General features: G+C 47.3%; 1 protein-coding gene across 1 annotated transcript in view; it reads left to right on the top strand.

Annotated features, from left to right (window-relative positions):
- MYOF (myoferlin) overlaps positions 1-19,807 on the top strand; it is a 147,204-nt gene extending 127,397 nt beyond the window's left edge. Inside the window, exons 43-53 of the mRNA XM_029920143.1 lie at positions 2,858-3,028; positions 3,570-3,718; positions 5,732-5,871; positions 7,890-7,978; positions 8,069-8,164; positions 11,563-11,704; positions 13,966-14,065; positions 15,136-15,326; positions 17,142-17,251; positions 17,632-17,779; positions 19,107-19,807. Coding sequence (XP_029776003.1) covers positions 2,858-3,028; positions 3,570-3,718; positions 5,732-5,871; positions 7,890-7,978; positions 8,069-8,164; positions 11,563-11,704; positions 13,966-14,065; positions 15,136-15,326; positions 17,142-17,251; positions 17,632-17,779; positions 19,107-19,145 — 1,375 coding nt within the window. The 3' untranslated portion in view covers positions 19,146-19,807. The remainder of the gene's footprint in view (positions 1-2,857; positions 3,029-3,569; positions 3,719-5,731; positions 5,872-7,889; positions 7,979-8,068; positions 8,165-11,562; positions 11,705-13,965; positions 14,066-15,135; positions 15,327-17,141; positions 17,252-17,631; positions 17,780-19,106) is intronic.

Genomic DNA, 19,807 nt, shown 5'->3' with positions numbered 1-19,807 from the left:
TAAACGTTTTTGTCTGTCCTTGGTTTCTCCATGGCTTATGTGTGAAGGATGTGACATGTGCCAAGCTCTGTTCTGGGCCCCGAGACCGTGACTATGAACTAGACACATCTCTGGTCAGCAGAGCAGGCAGTAAACACGTGAGGTCACAAATGCAGGTGAAAAGCGCCATGAAGAAAATAAAGCCAAGTCAGGAGACGGGCTTCTCTGAGCCTGGGAGGTCAGGGGCCGGGGCCCCAGGGAGGGGGTGAGTCAAGGTGCAGAAGTCCAGTACGTTTGTGGGTTGCACGCCAGGAGGACGGGTAGAGTGACTCCCCTGTAGCCACCTGTTGGTTCTCACTCCCTGAATCCAGTTCATGCTTATTCTCTGGGACATTTTGATTCCACCATTTGGGTCCAGTGAATGTATTAATGAGCCTGGTATCAAAACCGAGGAGGGGGCATAAAGTGATGGGGTCAGAATGCCCCTCTGTCTTAGGTTCCTGAGGACTCTTGACAAAGCATTAGTTTCTTCACCATTACCACGTCAGACTTGTTTCTGGGCTGTTTCACTGATCTCACCAAGGGGATGAGGTCCTTCTCAGGGGGAAGGCACATCCAAGTCACCTCTAAATAGGACCCTGATTTTGCAGCTACAGACTGCATCCACATTTAATAATAGTTAAAACTTGCTGAGCTTTTACTGGGTGCACACACCCTCCGGAGCCATTTAGCTGAAACATCTCAACACCTTCACAACTCTGAGGTGCTACTGTTCATCCCACTTGACAAGAGAAGAAACTAAGGCACAGAGAGGAACAGTGCCTAATGTGCCCAGCTGGTAAGAGGCAGAGACAGGATTCGAACCCAGGCCCTCTGACTGTGGCGTCTCTGTGGCTGCCACCGTCTCGGTCCACGGCCAGCCGACCAGCAGGGCAGGGCGGAGGTCAGCGGCCCCACGTCACAGGTGAGGGAACACCGTGCCAGGCCTCTGTGACAGAGCTAGTACGCGGTAGAGCCAAGATTCAAGTAGAAATTCTTGACCGAGCCCCAGGCTTTCCCCGACACCCCTGGTAATGCTTCATATTCATGGCAAAGCCGCCACCTGTAGAATGAATGTTCTTTGTGCAAAACGTTTGTGAGAACAGTGTTACTTTCCCAGAACCCTGCCAAACGGGAGAATACTTTGTTATGGTTTGATGTGTGGCCTGTATTCTAATTTCTGGCTTTATTATGGTGCCCATCATCGTCTTTTCTACTCGTTTGTTGGTTTGTGTCCTTATGCGCTCTCGTGTGTGCACATGTGCACACGCACACACCCACACACCTCTCCACACTCACCAAAGTCTTTGTCACTCACAGCCTCTCAGGTTCACACACACTATTCTCCCTTGCACATGCTTACACCCTGTGACATACGCACACAGGTCCTCACGCTCCCTCGGCTCCCGGGCACATGTAGGCACGCACGCGCGCGCACACACACACACACACACACACACACACACACTCTGCTGTACACCCAGAGCTGCCTGCCGGGGCCAGGGAATGGAAATAATCCTTTGGCACAGCAATATGATCATTTTCCTTTTCTTCCGCTGATCCAGCCCTGAGGTCTAGACAGGAAAAGGCACGCAGGGCAGGAAGGAGGGCTCCATGTGAGGGAGACGGGGAAGCAGGGGAAAGCCAGCCTTCATGGGAGAAAGGCGGCCCTGTCTGAATTGCGCGTCTCCGAGGAGCCAAGGACAGGCTTAATTAAGTGGCAGGAAAGGTCTTGCTTGGAGCCCCCCGGGGAGGAAGTGGTGCTGTCAGGCTCTGCTCAGCCAATCCGTGCCTGGTGTGTGCGTGCCGACAAGGAGATGCTGGTTCTGCGGCCCCCTGGATGGCTCTTGGTCCCTGGCCCCAGTCTTAGGGGGTGACTTTCTTCTCAGCTGAGACCCTCAGGGATTCTGGGACAGGAATTCAGGAAGGGGCCTTTCTTCTGTGCTGAGCCATCGTTCAGTATATTCCTGTCGTATCACAGTGACGTCCAGATCACGTTCAACAGAATGCATGTCCTCTACAAATGTTAACTGGTGTTCCAAGAAAAAAAGTATTCCTTCATCAAACCAAGACACCTGGGTGAAAACATAACTAACCACAGGACTTCTCAGAGCCTTTAGTTTGACCAGAGGAACTGCAAAAGAAGTGGTTTTCTTTTCTAATATCACCACTAATGGGTTTTCAGCAATGCAGACATGCCAAATGCTTCCTAAACATTTCTTTGCCTGACCCTTAGAACAATATGGGATGGTAGGTACTGCTGTCACTGTTTTATGGATGAGAAACCTGAGCACAGAGAGGTAAAGTAACTGGCCTGGGGCCCCACAGCTAGTAAGCTACAAGGTTGGGATTCAAACAGATATTTTTTAAAGCCCGTGTGCTCCCCCTGTATTGTTATTACTAACATGTTCTGCTTATCAAGTGTCCCCACCCACTGCCACCCACCTGGCTGTCCCAGTCACCATGTCCTCCTCCAGCGGCCACAGTTACTGCCTGGGGACACTCTGCACAAAGCCCTGGTTGGGGCAGGGGGTTAGTTTTGTTTTTGTTTTTAGTTAGAGAGGGAGTGTGCACATGTGAGCACGAGTGGGAGAGGGGCAGAGAGAGTGAGTGAGAGGAAGAGAATCCCCAACAGGCTCCGTACTATCAGTACAGAGCCTGACATGGGGCTTGATCCCATGAGCTGTGAGATCATGGTCTGAGCCGGAATCAACAGCAGGTCACATAACAGACTGTGCGCCCAGATGCCCCAGAGCCTTGTTTATTGCTGTTTTTGGTTTTGTTTTTGAGAGACCTGGATAGAATCATGGAGATTCTAATGTTGCATTTGTTTATTTAGAATGTATGAGCTGAGCTGCTACTTGCCTCAAGAAAAAGACCTGAAAATTTCTGTCTATGATTATGACACCTTTACCCGCGACGAAAAGGTGGGAGAAACGATTATCGATCTGGAAAACCGATTCCTGTCCCGGTTTGGGTCCCACTGCGGCATACCTGAGCAGTACTGTGTGTAAGTCACCTTGGCCGTAAGTGTGGACCGTCTAACATTGACACCTGGGGAAGCCTGGGGTCTCTACTTCAGTGCCTGTCTTCACTGAACCACCTGGACTCAGATACATCCTGTTATTAATAACTGGACTCTCTTTGGGAGAAGAGGGCTATAGCATTGCCCAAGTCCAGGACAATGCCCACCCCGCCCTCTGCCGACCCTGATCAATTTTGTGATGTCCCTCTTTCCCTAGGTGCTTTCGATGGCATCTAATGAGATACAGCTTGCGATTTCTGGGTTATGAGCTTGCCTATCATGATGACAGTGATTGCAGTCAGACCCCTCATTTTGACGGAAGAGGAAATTGAGGGGGGAAGACAAGATCAACTGGCTGAGGGCAAAGTAGTTGTGGACTTTAGGTCTCTGAAATAGATTTCTAGGCAAAAACCAAAGGGTAGAGTCCATTCCCTGCTCCCTCATTAAATGGGGACAGGAGCGTATGTGTGTGAATCCAAGAAGAGCCCGTGTAGCCCGTGGCGACTCTGAGCGTGGACTGTTACAGGTCTGGAGTAAACACCTGGCGAGATCAGCTGCGACCAACACAGCTGCTTCAAAACGTGGCCAGATTCAAAGGCTTCCCGCCCCCCATCCTCTCCGAAGATGGAAGCAGAATCAGATATGGAGGTCGAGACTACAGTTTGGATGAATTTGGTAAGTGCGAAACCATAGGCTGCAAGCGGGCTACACAGTATAGCAAGTGTGCTGGGTCTGCTTTGGGAGGGGGCCGGGCAGAGCCGTGCCCTAATTATACCTCCGCACACATGACCATCTAACAAAAGCCCCATTATAGCAGAGTCCTGCTGTCTTGTCAAGTGTCAGAGTGTACACATTTTCTTGTCTGTCTTAGGTTTCACTTGACCTTTTTAGGTCATAGCCACTCGAGCTTTGAACACAAAGTTCTGGTCATTAACTAATTTCTATTAAATGCATAATTAGCTCATAATTTAGCTCAGAAGTGCTTAGATGGTGGTGCAAGAATTTCTCTTCCCGGCTTACTCCCTCATTCTCCCAGCCCTTCTCTGAGAAGGCTCGGGGATGCAGGGGGTTGGTTTGAGGACTTTTCCGAGTTCACATCTGGCTCATGTCTGAGCTTGGGGTCTTGCTCTTTCTCCAGCAGTAATTTATAATACAATCGGTCCTGACACATAGCCAGCTAGCTGGGCTACGACAAAGCCTGAAATAAGCTTAATAGAGCATAAGAGCTGTGGCGCTACTCAGGGTTTTGCAGGGAGGGAGGGCTTCCAAGAGGGGGTGGCAGAGGAGCTTGCCTTGAAGGGCGCACAGGACACCCAGAGAAGGCTGAACAAAGAACACGGAAGTGAAGGTGCCTTCCTGATCCTCCGCTGTTTTTTCCTGACCTTGCAAGAAACTAGGTTTTGTCCTTGCATCTGAAGAGAACTTCGTCAATGTCAGGGGCAATTAAAAGCTTAGGCAATGTTGATGCTGTGGCCGACAGAGAATAAGCAAAAGGGATAAGGAAATAAGAGTACCCCAGATGATCAAACAACTCCCCTCAAAACGGTCGCAGTCACAATGATCATTCCAATTACTATTGTTACCTAACAAATCATCCCAAGACTTAGCAGCTGAAAAATGCCCATTTTGCCTTGCTCCCGGCTTTGCGGTCAGGATGGGCTCCTGCGCTGGGCAGTTCTCACCAGCACTGCCTGTGCGTGGCCGCTGTCAGATGTCGGGGGCGGGGGCGCTCCGCCGTCCTCCAGGCTCCCTGAGCTGGCTGTCCCGACGGCTCGGCTCGCACACAGAGCTGGCGGAAGAGGCTGGCACCTACTCAGGCCTTTGCAGAAGGGCAGTCTCCAGCTACTCATGCTCCTTCCAGGGCAGACGGCTTCCCTCAGGGCCAGCATCTCAAGGGGACCCACCACAAGCCAAGTGGCCTCGTATATCAGCCTGAGAAGATGCACAGCATTCTTTCTCCACACTTAAGTGGCCACATATGTCTCCAGATTCAAAGGGAAAGGACATAGACCCTACCTTTCAGTGGGAGGAGTATCACAGAATTTGAGAGCTGTTTTTTAAATGCCCCAGTAATGCTTGCTAGCTGCTGTAACAATGAAACTTCCAAATGTCAGTGGCTTAACACAACAGTTCATTTCTCAGAAATTCACACTAGGTATTCTGACAGGCAACCAGCCTTTGTGTCTCACAGCTCTGCCATTCTTCAACGCAGGCACCTAAGGGTGCTGTTTCTTCTGCATCCAGTGGGAACAGCACATAGAGTATCTGTCATGAGAGGGCTTTACTGTCCCCCATCTGGAAGTGACACATGTGTCACTACCTATGTTACATTCTAGCCAAACTAGGTTGTGTGGCCACACCTAACTGCAAGGGAGGCTGGGAAACAGAATCTGGCTGTGGGCCTCTGCCAGGAAAGTAAATGCAGGCTGCTCTTACACATTCTGGTGTGTTCTGGCCCCTTTGCTGGTGGCAGCCCACAGGTCAGGTGTGAGCCTGGTTGGGGTAAGGCCCATGGTCAAGAGCTATCTTGACCATCAATGACTCACAAAGGATTTTGTGAAAGGATTCGTGAAAAATCTGCCTGTCCGGTTGGCAGAGTTGGGAGGGAGGGCTGCGTGCCCCTCAGGGCAACCTGGTTGAACTGTTTGCAGACGCCAGTCCCTGTTTCAATGCCACTTTCCATTCCAGAAGTCAACAAAATTCTGCACCAACACCTGGGGGCCCCAGACGAGCGTCTGGCCCTTCACATCCTCAGGACTCAGGGGCTGGTCCCCGAGCACGTGGAAACGAGGACTCTGCACAGCACCTTCCAGCCCAACATTTCCCAGGTAAAAGAGCTCTCTGAAGACCCATCCTCAACCTCCCAAACGCAGCAGCAAGAGCTGACACAGATTTGCCTCTTGTATCTCTTTTGGACACTTCTAAATACACAAGGAATAGAAAGGCAACTCAGATAAGCTTTATCCAAAGGGGAAATCAATGGTCAAAATTTCCAGGGAGCTCACTTAAATCCAGACAGGAGGGTGACTCTGGTTCATGATGTCCCCCTGCCTCTTGTCTGTTTCTCTCTGAGTCTGTTGGTCTCTGTACTTCCTGTGACCCCCTTCCTATGAATCGGAATGTTGTAGAGAGTCTCTAAGGTTTTCATGGTATACTGTAGCCCCAGTCTACCTCGACGTGGAAAGGACGGGTTGCCCCACTGTCCACCGCGGACCCCTCGGTGCAGCCAGGTGGGGAGGTCTGGAGGCTCTGTGCGCGGCCCTACTTGGGTCAGGTGATGCTCTGAGACCAAAGAGCCAGGGAGGAAGTCAGGGACCACATGCATAGTGATGGGGGATGGGTGGTTCCCAGCGGCTGGGAGCACTTTCCAGGGAAGCAGGAGAGACGTGGCAAATGACAGCATAGCCCAGGCGGCAGCTTGTCATGAGGAAGACTCCTGGGCTGTGCTGGAGGGATTCGGATCCGGTAGGGGCTGCGGGTGGCTGGACTCTGAGTTTTAACAAGCAGCTGGCGGGGTTCTATTGCAGGTGGCTAGGAAATCACACTTTAAGAAATACTAAACTAATGGATGCAAATCATGTGGACACTGACCACACAGCTATGGGCAATCTTAGCTCTAAAAAGTGGCCGCAAGTGCCTTGGGCTTACTAGTTTATTTTGTCACTCACTCCTTGCTTTTATTCTGTTCCACATTTTCATCTCTTCCTTTTCTTACTAAGTCCTTCCCCTACAGAGCCCACTCCGCCTCTCCTCCCACACCTTAATCCAATAAAGCCTTAAATTACAAAGTGAGGAAGATTTTGCAGCGACTCCACACCTCCCCCCACTCCTCCCTCAATCCCTCCGTCTACGAAACTGGACAGACTGTGGCCGGGTCTTAGCAGACGCCCAAATGCCTCGTGTTCTGTATCGCGCTTGATGTATTACAGAACTTTGAACCCCTAGAGATTAGTCAGAAGAGAGTCAGGATCATAGGAAAATATATCCTTTTTCAAGAGTTCCAGTTAACTCAGTTTGACCTCAGCGCATTAGGAAGCCAATCTAGTTTCCCTGGTAAACTTCTTAAAGACCAGTCTGAAGGCAGAGTCAACAAAACATCCAAAATCAATTTGTGAAATTTAAGTTGCTTCATAGGGTTGAGAGAGTTCATGGCACCCCTAGCCTATCTGGAAGAACATTCTAGTCAGATAGATGGACCTGGTCTGTGGCAGTGGAAGACCCGCCCAGGACCTCACCAAGATGGTGCCACAAGTGTCAGTTGGGCTTTTAGCTTCCCCCTTCCTGCATCTTTCCTCCCAGGTGGTGGCACTAGCCAGCGGATAGTTGAGGGCTTCCTCAACTTTGGGGAACATTAATGTTGTTGTTGTTGTTGGGGTCTTTCCTTTGAAAGTGCCAGGTTGTAAGTCTTTCTTTTACAAATGAAATACCATTTTACATTATTTTGGTTTTTCTATCTGGAGGTACATGGAGAAACCCTTGGGTGTTACAAAACCGGGATTGATAGCAAGTAGACAATGTGATGAATAGAGTTCTGAGTGAGGGACCCAACTTTAAGTCATTGTAAGAGGGTATGTGAGCATGTTTGGGGGGGTAGTGATGCGAAGCCCTCTTCCCTAACCAGAGAACACTCAGGCGATGATATTGTCGGCACATGCAGCCATCAGAGGCTTCTGGTGAGAGTGGGAAGTGGGGGCCTGAATGACATTGAAGAGAGATGATTTACCTTGGTTCCCTCTCCTACTCTTTTTGCCTTCCAAAGAAACAGTTTCACCTAGAAAACAAACAGCCAAAGGCTTCACTGCTCATCTTATAACTTAATTTCTCTTTTCATTTTTAAATGATTTAGGGGAAACTTCAGATGTGGGTGGATGTTTTTCCCAAGAGTTTGGGGCCACCAGGCCCTCCTTTCAACATCACCCCCCGGAAAGCCAAAAAGTAAGTAACCTTGAGACCCTGCTCTATTGGACTGGGGTGTTGGTGCAGGACCAGAGGAAAAAAATCACCTTCAAAATATGCTCCTTTCAGGTACTACCTGCGTGTGATCATCTGGAATACCAAGGATGTTCTCTTGGATGAAAAAAGCATCACAGGAGAGGAAATGAGTGACATCTATGTCAAAGGGTAAGGTTGGCAGGCTAGCTTGCCCGTGACACTCAAGGACCGAAACAGGCTCTCTCCATGAGTCATCATTATGGAAGGTGTCCATTCTAGGACCCTTGGTTATTGGAAGTTATTTTATTCCACTAATGCAATCTGCTCAGGAAGCTCCAGCAGCACAAAGGGAGTGGGAACTGAAGAGGAGGAATCTGTGTTGATCATGTTTAGGAGCACTCTAATAACTATAAGGGCTCATAAATGGTTCCACATTTCTCTTTTAAGAAAATGGGTTCAGTTTACTAAATACTCTTACTAGCTTTTTTTTTTTAGTCACGCGGTTCCTTTTTATTCCTTTTGATACCTTGAGTAATTAGCTCTAGAAACACAAGTAAAGCTTGTTAAATTTCATTTTGTATGTATTTTACTACCAGCAGCAAAAGTCCATGGGAAAGAGGAAACATTAGCAGATTTCCAAAAAAAAAAAAAAAAAAAATTCATTGATTCCACCAGCATTTATGGGATGCCTGCATCCAAGATGTGATGTGTCATAGCTGTTCACTATTCTGTTACTTGTGTCCTTCAGTTCAGATAGTCCACGTTGATGTTAGTTTCATGTTACGCCCTGGATCAAAGATGTAGAGTACAGAATGGCATAGATGATTAAAATGCCAGACTCTGGAGCCAAACAACCTGGATTGAAATCCTGGTACTTTCCCTACCAGCAGGGCAAGCTAGCAAACTCCATGTTTCCCATCTGGAAAAGGCGGATAATGACAGACCCCACTGCTCTGGGGTGTTCAGAACATTGAGTTATTCAAAGCATTTAGGACAGCGCCTGGCAGATAGTGAACACTGCGTGTATTAATTAGGGTTCTCCAGAGACAGAACAAGGAGAGGGAGAGAGAGGGAGATTTATGATGAGGATTTGATGCACATAACAGGCTGAGAAGTGATTCTGCCATCTGTAAGCTGGAGAGCTAGCAAAGCCCATGGTGTAGTTTAGGATGAGTCCCACCTCTGCCTTTTGCTCTATTCAGGCCCTCAACATATTGGACAAGGCCCACCCACACTGGGGAGGCAATCTACTTCAAGTCCACCAATTCAGATTCTACCCTCATGTAGAAACACCCTCACAGACACACCCAGAATAATGTCTAATCTGGGCACCCTGTGACCAGTCACAGCCACAGGGACACAGAAAATGAACTATCACACTGTGTAAGTGTTACTATTATTACCATTCCACATAGACCAGGTTTGGGTCTTTGATATGTAAAAGATATGTTGAAATTTAATGCTTCACAAAGTATCCCTTATGATCCCAAGGGGCCTTCAGTCAAGACTTCGTGGAAGACATAATTAACTATCATTTGGGCTCACAGTAAACAAGGAATGTTTCATCAAGTTCATTATTCTTTCTCATTTCAGAAACTTATTACCATTCCCCAGGGAAAACTAATCCTAGCTCATTATATGCAAATTTATTTGACTATCATAAGCATTATGTTTTTTTCAAATCATGGAAACAAACCTAGGTAAAAGTGGACTGAGAGAAAACTCCTCTAAAGTACCAGGTCCTATTTGCAGTTAAAATCCAAATAGTATATGTGAAAAGATGAATTATGTGTAAATAGCGTGCCTAGTACCTCTGGGTATTACCTGCAAAGTTATATGCATGTGCATGCAAATAACAAAGAGTAGTTGTTCAACTTATTTTAAAATAAAAATGTGAAAAGATTCCTACTTAAAATTAAATGTGAGAAGATTCTGGGGGGAAAAAAGCAGGAAGAGCTTCAGGGGTTGAGCCAACTGGGAAAGGAAGATGGTAGCACCTTTGAGATGTTATCAGGAAGCAAAGCCATTGATGTCCTAGCCAAAGAGTGTAGACTCTCCTCAGCGAGTTAATTTAAAACCTTAAAAGTGAAAAAGAGTAATCTTTCAACTAATCTTGCTAGTCAGTTAATGAACTAGCAAAAACTACAACTACTGTAGTTGATTGATATTAATAATACCACTACTAATGGTTCTTTGAGGCAGAGTAACAGGCCCGGACTTTGGAGTCAGATCAACAAGGGCTTCATAATTCTTAATTAAGACTTAGTTCTGTCTGTCACTGGCTGGGTGACCTTGTGGAAGTTATCTATTCTCTCTGAACCTCGGTTTCCTCATCTGTGAATATGGAGATAGTTATGTAGCTGTTGGGAAGAATACCACAAGGCAGGTTAATAAGCGCTGGCTCACAGAAGATGATCGGTAACAGAGTTAAGGATGTCCCCCTTCCCGTTCTGGCTCTTCTGAGTCATGATCTCTCCTTCTGTCCTCGTGTCGACGATGTGCGGGAGCACCTATTGTTCACCTCATTTTACAGCTGGGAGATGAAGTACAGAGTGAGACGTGGCCGATTTCATAGCCAAGCCTGCCGCCTACTGAGAATTTAATTAATGAGGCACCTGGTGGCTTAGTCGGTTAAGCAGCTGACTTCAGCTCAGGTCATGATATTCACGGTTCGTGGGTTCAAGCCCCGTCTCAGGCTCAGTGCTGACAGCTCAGAGCCTGGAGCCTGCTTTGGATTCTGTGTCTCCATCTTTCTCTGCCCCTCCCCTTCTCATGCTCGGTTTCTCTCTGTCTCTCAAAAATAAGCATTTTGTTTTCTGAACGCCACAGTCGATTCCACTGTGATTCTAGGTGCCGTCAGCATGGAGAACCGTGCATTCTACCACTTTACCAGACTAACCTCCAGCGTTCCCCTGGTTCCTAAAACATACACCTTCCCAACAGCAGGCAGATGTGACAACAGTTTCCTCCCCCCTCTGTTCATTCACTCCTTCATTCCTGCACTGGGCCTACTAGCTGCCAGGCACAAGCCAAAGGAAACTTCCAGTGTCAAAAGTTAAGATGTTAGGTAGAAATAACGGCTTACATCTCCCTTGCTAGTCTCCTTAATGTGATCACAGTGCATTTAAGAATAATAAAAAAAGGAAGCTGTAAGGTTACTTGAGTTGTGCCTATTTTGTTTGCTTAAATAAAATATGGAAGAGGAAATGCTAGAATTTTGAATTCATAATCATTAAGCCTATCAACAGTGAAGACAGACACTGATGAGTTATAGCAAAAAGACCAGCAGCAGAGCCAGCAAGGCTCAGCGCTCCCAAAATAGAAGTTGTTGATATTTTCCAGAAAATGTCACCTTATCCCTGTTAAAGGGTTTCCTGCTTTGGTTTTAGAGGAATTATATTTTATTTGGCTACAACCTGTGTTGGATGCTACAGAGCGCCTCCCCCTTCATAAATCACCCCCAGCTCTGTAGACAACTGGAACCCGCCCAGGAAAAGTGCCCTTCACCTCCCTAATCACTGCACAGCTTTGCGGCTAGCTTACCTGTCGGCCCCATGAAGCTGAGTCTGTTTGCTTCTGCTTCTCAGCTGGATTCCTGGCAATGAGGAAAACAAACAGAAAACAGACGTCCATTACAGGTCCCTGGATGGTGAAGGGAATTTTAACTGGAGATTCGTTTTCCCGTTTGACTACCTCCCGGCGGAACAACTCTGTATCGTTGCTAAAAAAGTGAGTTCTGAAATATGCCCATGGGAAGTGGGTGTCACGGACAGATACGGGGTATGTGGGAGCTCAGCTCCTCAGGGGTCATGAGTCCTGCTCTCGTGATACAGAGGGGGAAGCTGAGACCCACAGAGGTACAGACACTTGCCCGGGGTCACAAAGTTGTGACAGTTATTTGTGCAGTTAGGAAGTATCCGGAACACAACTGTCCATCCTTAACATGTTAGCAGCAGGGTGAAAGATGTAGTAGGGGTAGATTCGGGGGTCCTGTATTAATAGATGCAACCACCCAAGTGTGTTTTCATATCACAGGGAGACTGATTTCTTCCCATGAAGGAACATGCCAAACAGGCAAAATATAGAAGTAGGTGACATTTAGGGGCACCTGGGAGGCTCAGTCAGTTGAGTCCGACTGCAGCTCAGGTCAAGATCTCACAGTTCATGGGTTGGGCCCCACATCAGGCTCTGTGCTGACAGCTCAGAGGCTGGAGCCTGCTTCTCTTTCTCTCTCAAACAAACATTAAATTTTTAAGCAGATGAAATTTCCCTTTTAGTACACTCAGCATCTGCCTTACCTCCCTCAGAAACCCTTTCCTGAGGTTTCAAGCCCCTCATGGTCTTAATTGTAAGACTCCAGTTACTGAACTGGCTTATACCAAAAAAATTGATTTATTGGTTCACATTACTAAAATGTCCAGGGATGACTGGCTTAGGAACGCCCGGATCCCAAGTTGAACTGATGTCTTTAGAAATGGATCTCACCGTCTCTGCCCCTCTCTCTGCTCTCTCCTGTGCAACCTCAGCAGAAAGAGAAGAACTAACCCCCAATGGCACCAACCAGGGTTCTGGAATTGGGCCTCAGTGTCTCTGCCTGTCTGGGGCCACATTCCCATCCCTGGGGATGCGGTGCTCTAACTGGCTCTGGGGTTAGGAATGGAGTCAGTTCTTCCCAAACTGCAGGAAAATCTGGATGCTTTTTTCTCCAAAATGAAGGCCTAAAGTCTAGGCAGGCAATAATAACAGATGTCTTTTATGGGTCCCCTGTCCCATTCCTGCCCCCCACGTCCTATAAACTTTTCCTAGCTCTGCCTGTTCACCTCCTCTCCCCACACCTGATCAAAATGCATCTGCCTCAAGTCCCATCTACCCATCCCCTTCCCTCTGCTAGCCCTACTCAGTGCTGACACTGCTGGGGAGTGCTTTTCTGTGCCTAGTGAGAGACATGCCTTCAAAGGGCACTGTCTAGAGACCCAGAGGTTCAACTGGATGTCAAATCCTGTACACTTCCAGATGGTGAGGCAGACTGGCAAGAAGGAGAGGGACTCAGGGTCAGGTAGCCTTTCTTACTTACCTACATCTACTGCCGGACCCCTCGGCACCCTGAGTGCCACCGGGAGCCTGACCCCATACCAGACAGTCAAACAGCAGAATGAGCTTCCTAACCCCTCAGAGCCAGGGCCCCTGAGCCTTGCCAAGGGCAACATTCATGGACTGCCATCTGAAAAACAAGAAACAACCCAACCATCTTTCTTAGAGGCCATGAAACACGGGGATTCCCATCACGTAGGTATGATGGGGCTGTGGAGGGGGTATGGTTGGCTAATACTGTCTGGGCAGAGACCAGAGGTGAGGATTTAGAGGACCCTCACCCAGTCCTCCCTCCACCCTGCTTTAGAATGAGGAATCTTGGGGTCTTGATGGACCACAGCAGGTAACAAATAGTATTTTCAAAAGCCAAAAATGTCAGGACCTTTTAAATCTGCACTGAGAAAAAGGAGAAAGCTGGGTCCTGGGCTCCTCACCCCCATGTGAAATGAGTGTGCTCAGACATCCATGGGGGGTGGGCGGAAGGTCACCGAGCAAATGTGACACCCCAGTGGGTGCTACTGTGGGCTGGCCTCAAAAAGCCTGGCTGTGGGAGGTTCGTCTGAGCTGGCCATAGTGGTCTGGATGTGGGGGAGCAGAAATAATCACTCCCCAAGCCCCAGGAATGGCAGCAGGAAGTCACACTGATAGGAACATGGCAGGCAGGAAACCTTCTGTTTGGGAACTGCCTGGGGCAACCTTTTTGTCACCCAGCTGGTGGCCTTGAGAATTCTGGGCGCTCCCCCTGCACTCCACACCATGGGGGAAGGGGAGGGGTGTTAGAGGTGGGACGCCAGGGGAGAGAGCCCCAGGCCCTGAGGCTGGGGCCTTGAGGGGCCCAAGGGGGAGGCTTCAGAGTCCAGTGGTGTCACTGGGTTTTTCTGTTTCCCTTGTCATTTTAGGAACATTTCTGGAGTATTGACCAAACTGAATTTCGGGTCCCACCCAGGCTGATCATTCAGATATGGGATAATGACAAGTTTTCTCTGGATGACTATTTGGGTAAGGCTTACATCTGGATACTTTTCACTAACTCCAAGTAAAATCTCTTAGAGAAATCAGTTATTGAAATCTCCAGTACTGTGGGTAATCAAGGGTCAGGGCCCACTCACTGCCTGGATGTCCTCTGGGCGGTGTGGGCGGCCTGTCTGCTGTCTCAGGTCCTCTAAGAATTCCATGCGGTGACTGTCACCCTTTTCTGCAGGCCCCGTCTACTCCCAAGGGTCCCTGACGAGGCTCTTGCACCAGCTCCTGTCTCAAATCAAAACAGACTCAAATCCTGTTTTCACAAGGGGATCCCCACACCCCTGCCTCCACTTCCAAACTACCCACTACATCTTCAGCACCTCAGGATTGACCCCCTCCTCCACTGGCTCTCCCAGATGACTGAGGTCCCGCTAATGTCATCAGCCATTGTCCTTTCCCCCAGGTCCATCCTCCTCTGTGGTTAAAGGCACTTATGAAACACCCCTCCACCACCCCTCCCCTCAACCCAGTAACATAATGCTCTTCTGATTTCTACTCTCCCAGGCCCAGGGTCTCCCTCATTGGCCTGCTCTGTTTTTCCTCCCACTCTTTAAATACAGGCCTTTGCCTTCCCCGGGGTTCTCTGGCTCTTCCCCAAACAATTTACACACATTCTCTCTCAGTTGAAGGTAAAGCTTTACCTGTCAGCACGGTATGACTACACCGCTCACAGCACCTCTGTTCCAGGGAGCTTGAGACCACCGTAAGCAAATTTCACATCTGCATTCAGTGGACATCTAGTCTATAGACAGTTAATTATTTTGAGCTTGTAGAAGAGCTCTATTTATGTTTGTGTCTTTGAGAAATAAACCATGTCATCCTCTGTGAGATGCAGAGCAGTGGGCCGACATTTCTTCTACCACTTTCCATCCTATCTGGAAGGAATTTTAAATGTCTACCAGGATCCCTTTCTCTAACTAACTCACCCATCACCTGCTTAAAATCACTGTCTGCCTCTCCTCTCCTCCTCCAAGAACATTCTGTTCACTTGTGAACAATGGCTAAGCCACTGAAGCTTACTTGGGTTTAATTGTTTCCTTGGCTAGGTTTCCTGGAACTTGATTTGCACCACACCATCATTCCAGCAAAATCATCAGAGAAATGCAATTTGGACATGATTCCAGACCTCAGAGCCATGAACCCCCTTAAAGCAAAAACCGCCTCACTGTTTGAGCAGAAGTCCATGAAAGGATGGTGGCCATGCTATGCGGATAAAGATGGCTCCCGTGTGATTGCTGTATGAGTATTTCCCAATTTGGGGTCATTTATTCCTTTCATCATTCGGGCTTTGCCCTCTATCAGTCGATTTACTCAGATAAAGAAGGGTTAAATTGACGGGACTTTAAGCTCCAGGAATGGTTTGTACTGGGATTACAAGAGAAGGCGGTAGATGTGAGCATATGGTTGGGGTCGCTCGGAAGGCGGAGGGACAGGAAGCTGAAAGCGCAAGTGGTTGCACCGTACTTCTTTAGGCCCCTCCTTCCCTGAGAAGGCTAATTTATCCTGAGCTTCCAGCACAATTCAGTACAGAAAAAGGAACGTCAAATTCAAACTCTTAAAGAAAATTTCTTTAAAAGGTGGAAAAAGCAGGGAGCCCTGACATCCAGTGAAGGAGAAGGCTGTACCTTACAATTTGGAGACACAGTGTAGACTATGGGAGAAAAGCAGAGGTCCGGGCTACCATGTCATGTCACCAAGGACTTCCCATTTCATCGTGTATTACTGTCGTACATAACAGCTAACATTTCAGATCACTGATTATGAGCCAGACAACATGCTAAGTGAGTGCTTTATGCTCATAATCTTGTTTTTAAAAACTTTCAGGTATAATTTACATAAAATCAACTACACCCATTTAGAGTGCACAATTCCATGAGTTTTGACTGACACAGCCACCACCAGAATCAAGATCCAAAACATTCCCATTGTTCCAGAAGTTTCCTGTGCCCTTTGCAGTCTACTATCCCCTCCACCCCTGGCCCAGGAAACCACTTACCTGGTTTTCTACAGAGTGATTTACATATAATCTCATTTAGTTCTAGACACTAACTCCAAATTGTAGATTTAAAAAACAGGTTTGCATATAATATCATATGCCACCTATACTTTAGTTAAAAAATTTTTTAAGTTGTTTTATTAAACAAAAGAATAAAAAAATATTACTGAACTAAATAGAACAAAAACAAAAGCCCCCAGAACCGGCTTGGGGAGACGGAACAACTTGCTACAGTCAGACACCTCATTTTGTCTGACTAATCAGCATAGGGATCCTCTGGTTCCACCCCCACCCTCTAACCAAGTGTCAGGGCTGGGGGTTTGCAGACTGTTGTGACCTAGTAGGCATTCTGGGGTCCTACAAAGCCCATTACAAGCCTGGCCATAAAAGTGGGCAACTTTGTAGACTTCTTTTGGCCTCCGCGTCCTCATGTGCACATGAGAGTAACAGCAGTACCTGCTCTTTAGGGTAGCCGGGCGCGTCACGTGACTGTTCTTGCAGAAGGCTCGAGCGGCGTCCAGCGCGTCACTCCAGGAACCTGTATGAACACAAAGGCGGCATTCACTCACTCACTCATTCATCTATTCAGCGAGCGTGCATCCAGTACCTGTGAAGTGTCAGCCCTGCCCCACACAGTGGGGCTACCGTGGGGAAGCAGGAAGCACACAGGCTCTCTTGGAGCCTATAGTTAATGCTCAATAACTATTAGATCTTGTTATTAGCAGTGTTTAGGTTACTCTGGGTACAAATAAAGTTACAAAGGGCAGTGTGTGAGAAGGCAAGGAGACAGCTATGAGTTGCATGATGGGCTACAGAGAATGAAAAGCTGGGAGAAGGTGGGGGGGAAGCAATTTTTCCTCGCAGTTTCCCATAAGGAGTCGGTTCAGAAACACATGGAAGAGGAAATGCGATGAAATCTCTTGAGGAAAATTTAAGGCAATCTAAGGATTGTTTTACAAGAATAAAAATCATTGCTCAGGGAATACTCCTTGGGTTGAAGTGAAAATATTTGTGAAACGTGATGTCATGTGTTTAACCTGTTCTGCTTTACTGAAGGGGAAAGTGGAGATGACGTTGGAAATCCTCAATGAGAAGGAGGCAGACGAGAGGCCAGCCGGGAAGGGACGGGATGAACCCAACATGAACCCCAAGCTGGACCCACCAAAGTGAGAGGCCCTCTTTGTTCTCCATGATGTCTGATCCCCAAACACCTGCAGTCTGAAAAGCCCCCCTTCCAATGTGCTTAGTGGACTGGATTCACTGTTGTCTTAATTTTGTACTTAATGGGGGTGGGGATGGAAGAGCTGGGTGATCTGGCTTCATTTTAACCTTTGTCCTTTCCCACAAAACCAAAGCACAGAGTATCTTCAGCATCTCAGGAGGCTAGAGAATGTTAAAGAATCTTTCTTGGTCAACTAAGGGAAATAGTATCTTTTCTTGACTTTATAAATGTTATTAATTATTCTCTAAACTGTGTCAGGTTCTGAAGTGAAAATTACCTGTTCCACCCGAACTGGGTAGGTTAAACCATTTCTTTGCAATGCAGCCGACCAGAAACCTCCTTCCTGTGGTTCACCAACCCGTGTAAGACCATGAGGTTCATCGTGTGGCGCCGGTTCAAGTGGGTCATCATTGGCCTGCTGATCCTGCTGATCCTGCTGCTCTTCGTGGCCGTGCTCCTGTACTCCCTGCCGGTGAGAGCCCTTGGCCTCTTGGCTTTGTGTGCGCGAATCAGAGTCTGTCATCTGATTTAGTTCTTGCCTTGGTTGCTCTGCAACAGATTGACCTACTTGGCAGTTGTGGTGTCGCAACCCTTCAACCGGTGGAAAATTCGAAGTAATGTGCGTTGTGATAAGAATGACATTCTCAGGGTTTCATGAATTACAGGCAGAACTCCTGGTTGGAAGGAAGAAAACTTTTGGTTTCAGGAGTTCTAGGAGAACTGCCTTTAGCAGTGAGAGCCAGCACAGAGCCAGCATTTCCGACTCACCTTGCCGCCTTCACACTCCCTTGGTCCAAACCATCCTGCAAGCTAACCCCTTATCCTAGCAGTCACAGATGCCCCAAATATGGGCCCCTTGTAGGTCTACACTAACCTTGAACTTGACCCAAACTAGCTAGTTCCCCTAACCCCCAGCAAGTATTGCCCTTACCTGACAGGATGCCTTTGCCAGTGCTATTTCCTTGCCTGTGCTGTGTCCATCGAAACGTTCTTATTTGTCTAACAACCTCTCCCTTAAGTTTTCCTTAATCACCTCAGTCATAAATGAGAGTCCAAGTGGGAGGTTTGCCGGTGTGCCTTCAAGGGGTTAAAGAACATCTACTACAGGCTAGGAATTGGGATGTCAAGATGACCAAGGCATGATTTCTACCCCAGAGTAGTTCATGGCCTGGGGACAAACAGACGTGTGAACGAGTCAGTCACTATGAAAGGTGCGCTGTTATGGAGACATGAACAGATGACCCTAAGAACCTATTGCTGATGGTTTCACCAAGGAGGGGGCATTTAAGTCCATTTTGCCAAATGGAGAAGGGATATTAAAGACTTACTTCAATTCATATTAGTAATAATATAGCTGTTTTTTGTAGGGTAGCATAGGCACAACCCCAACAGCAGAGATTTTGTCTTTAAGTCTTTATTGCTTCCCAATATAATACTTTCCGTTTATTAATGCACATGCACCCTATTTTCTAGTTGTAAGTGTCCAGAAATCTTGACCATTTAAAAAACTCCTCACAGTCATTTCTTGTTAGTGATTTAAACAAGTGGTTCTCAACTGGGGGCAGTTTGGCCCTCGGGAGGGTGTTTGGCAATGTCTGGAGGCATTCTGGCTGCCAGACCTGGGGGTGCCAATGTGCCCCTGGCATCAGGCAGGAGCCCAGGAAAGCTGTACGTCCTGCGAAGCACAGGACAGCCCCCAGGAACAAAGAGTCATGCGGTTCTAAATGTCAGGAGTGCCAACATTGAGAAACCCTACCTTAAAATATGTATTTTTAACATTCTTTCTGTTACCTTTTCAGAACTATTTGTCAATGAAGATTGTGAGGCCAAATGCATAATGAAAGCAAAGGTTTCTTTTCAAGTCATCTAGCAATGAGGGAATCCTGTCTGTTTATGGACCAAAACCAAGAGTGGTTTAGTTTGTGTCCGAGATGACATCACCGTGACTTGTCACATTACCTCGCCTCACCGAGACCATCAGTCCCTGGAGGGTCTAGGTCCTGGAAAGTCAGGCCAACATGCAACGTTTTTTATTTTCTTATCTTTGGAAGTATTAAAAAGTTTTAACCATGTTTTTCAGGATATTTTTCAAGGTGGCTGGTTCCATTTTAAAAAGCACCTTTTTTACATGTCCTTAATTTTATAATTCAATTTTTAGAAACCGCTGAAATCAAAGTAAAAACTTTCTGCATCTTAACTTCATATACTTATTTGTAATCAACAAAAAGGACTGTGCATTATAAAATATTTAGAATAGAGTAATTCTTATTTATGCCTGTAGCCATTGTTACGATATTTTATACGGATGAATGTCATGAAACTCTATTCAACCTCTGTGCTGAACTCAAATAAAAACATTTCACCTTTGACACACAGCTGTGGGCTGGGTTGGGAAGGAGGCAGTTTCCAGTCCTCTGGGCCATAAACCTTTTATATGTGTGCTGCCAAATCCTAGCCAGTGGGCCAAACTGAGGCTAATGTAATAAATAATAAAAGCTAA

The sequence above is a fragment of the Suricata suricatta genome, chromosome 2, assembly GCF_006229205.1.
Source record: "Suricata suricatta isolate VVHF042 chromosome 2, meerkat_22Aug2017_6uvM2_HiC, whole genome shotgun sequence".
In the NCBI taxonomy this organism is placed as follows: Eukaryota; Metazoa; Chordata; class Mammalia; order Carnivora; family Herpestidae; genus Suricata; species Suricata suricatta.
This window is presented reverse-complemented; position numbering and strand designations above follow the sequence as displayed.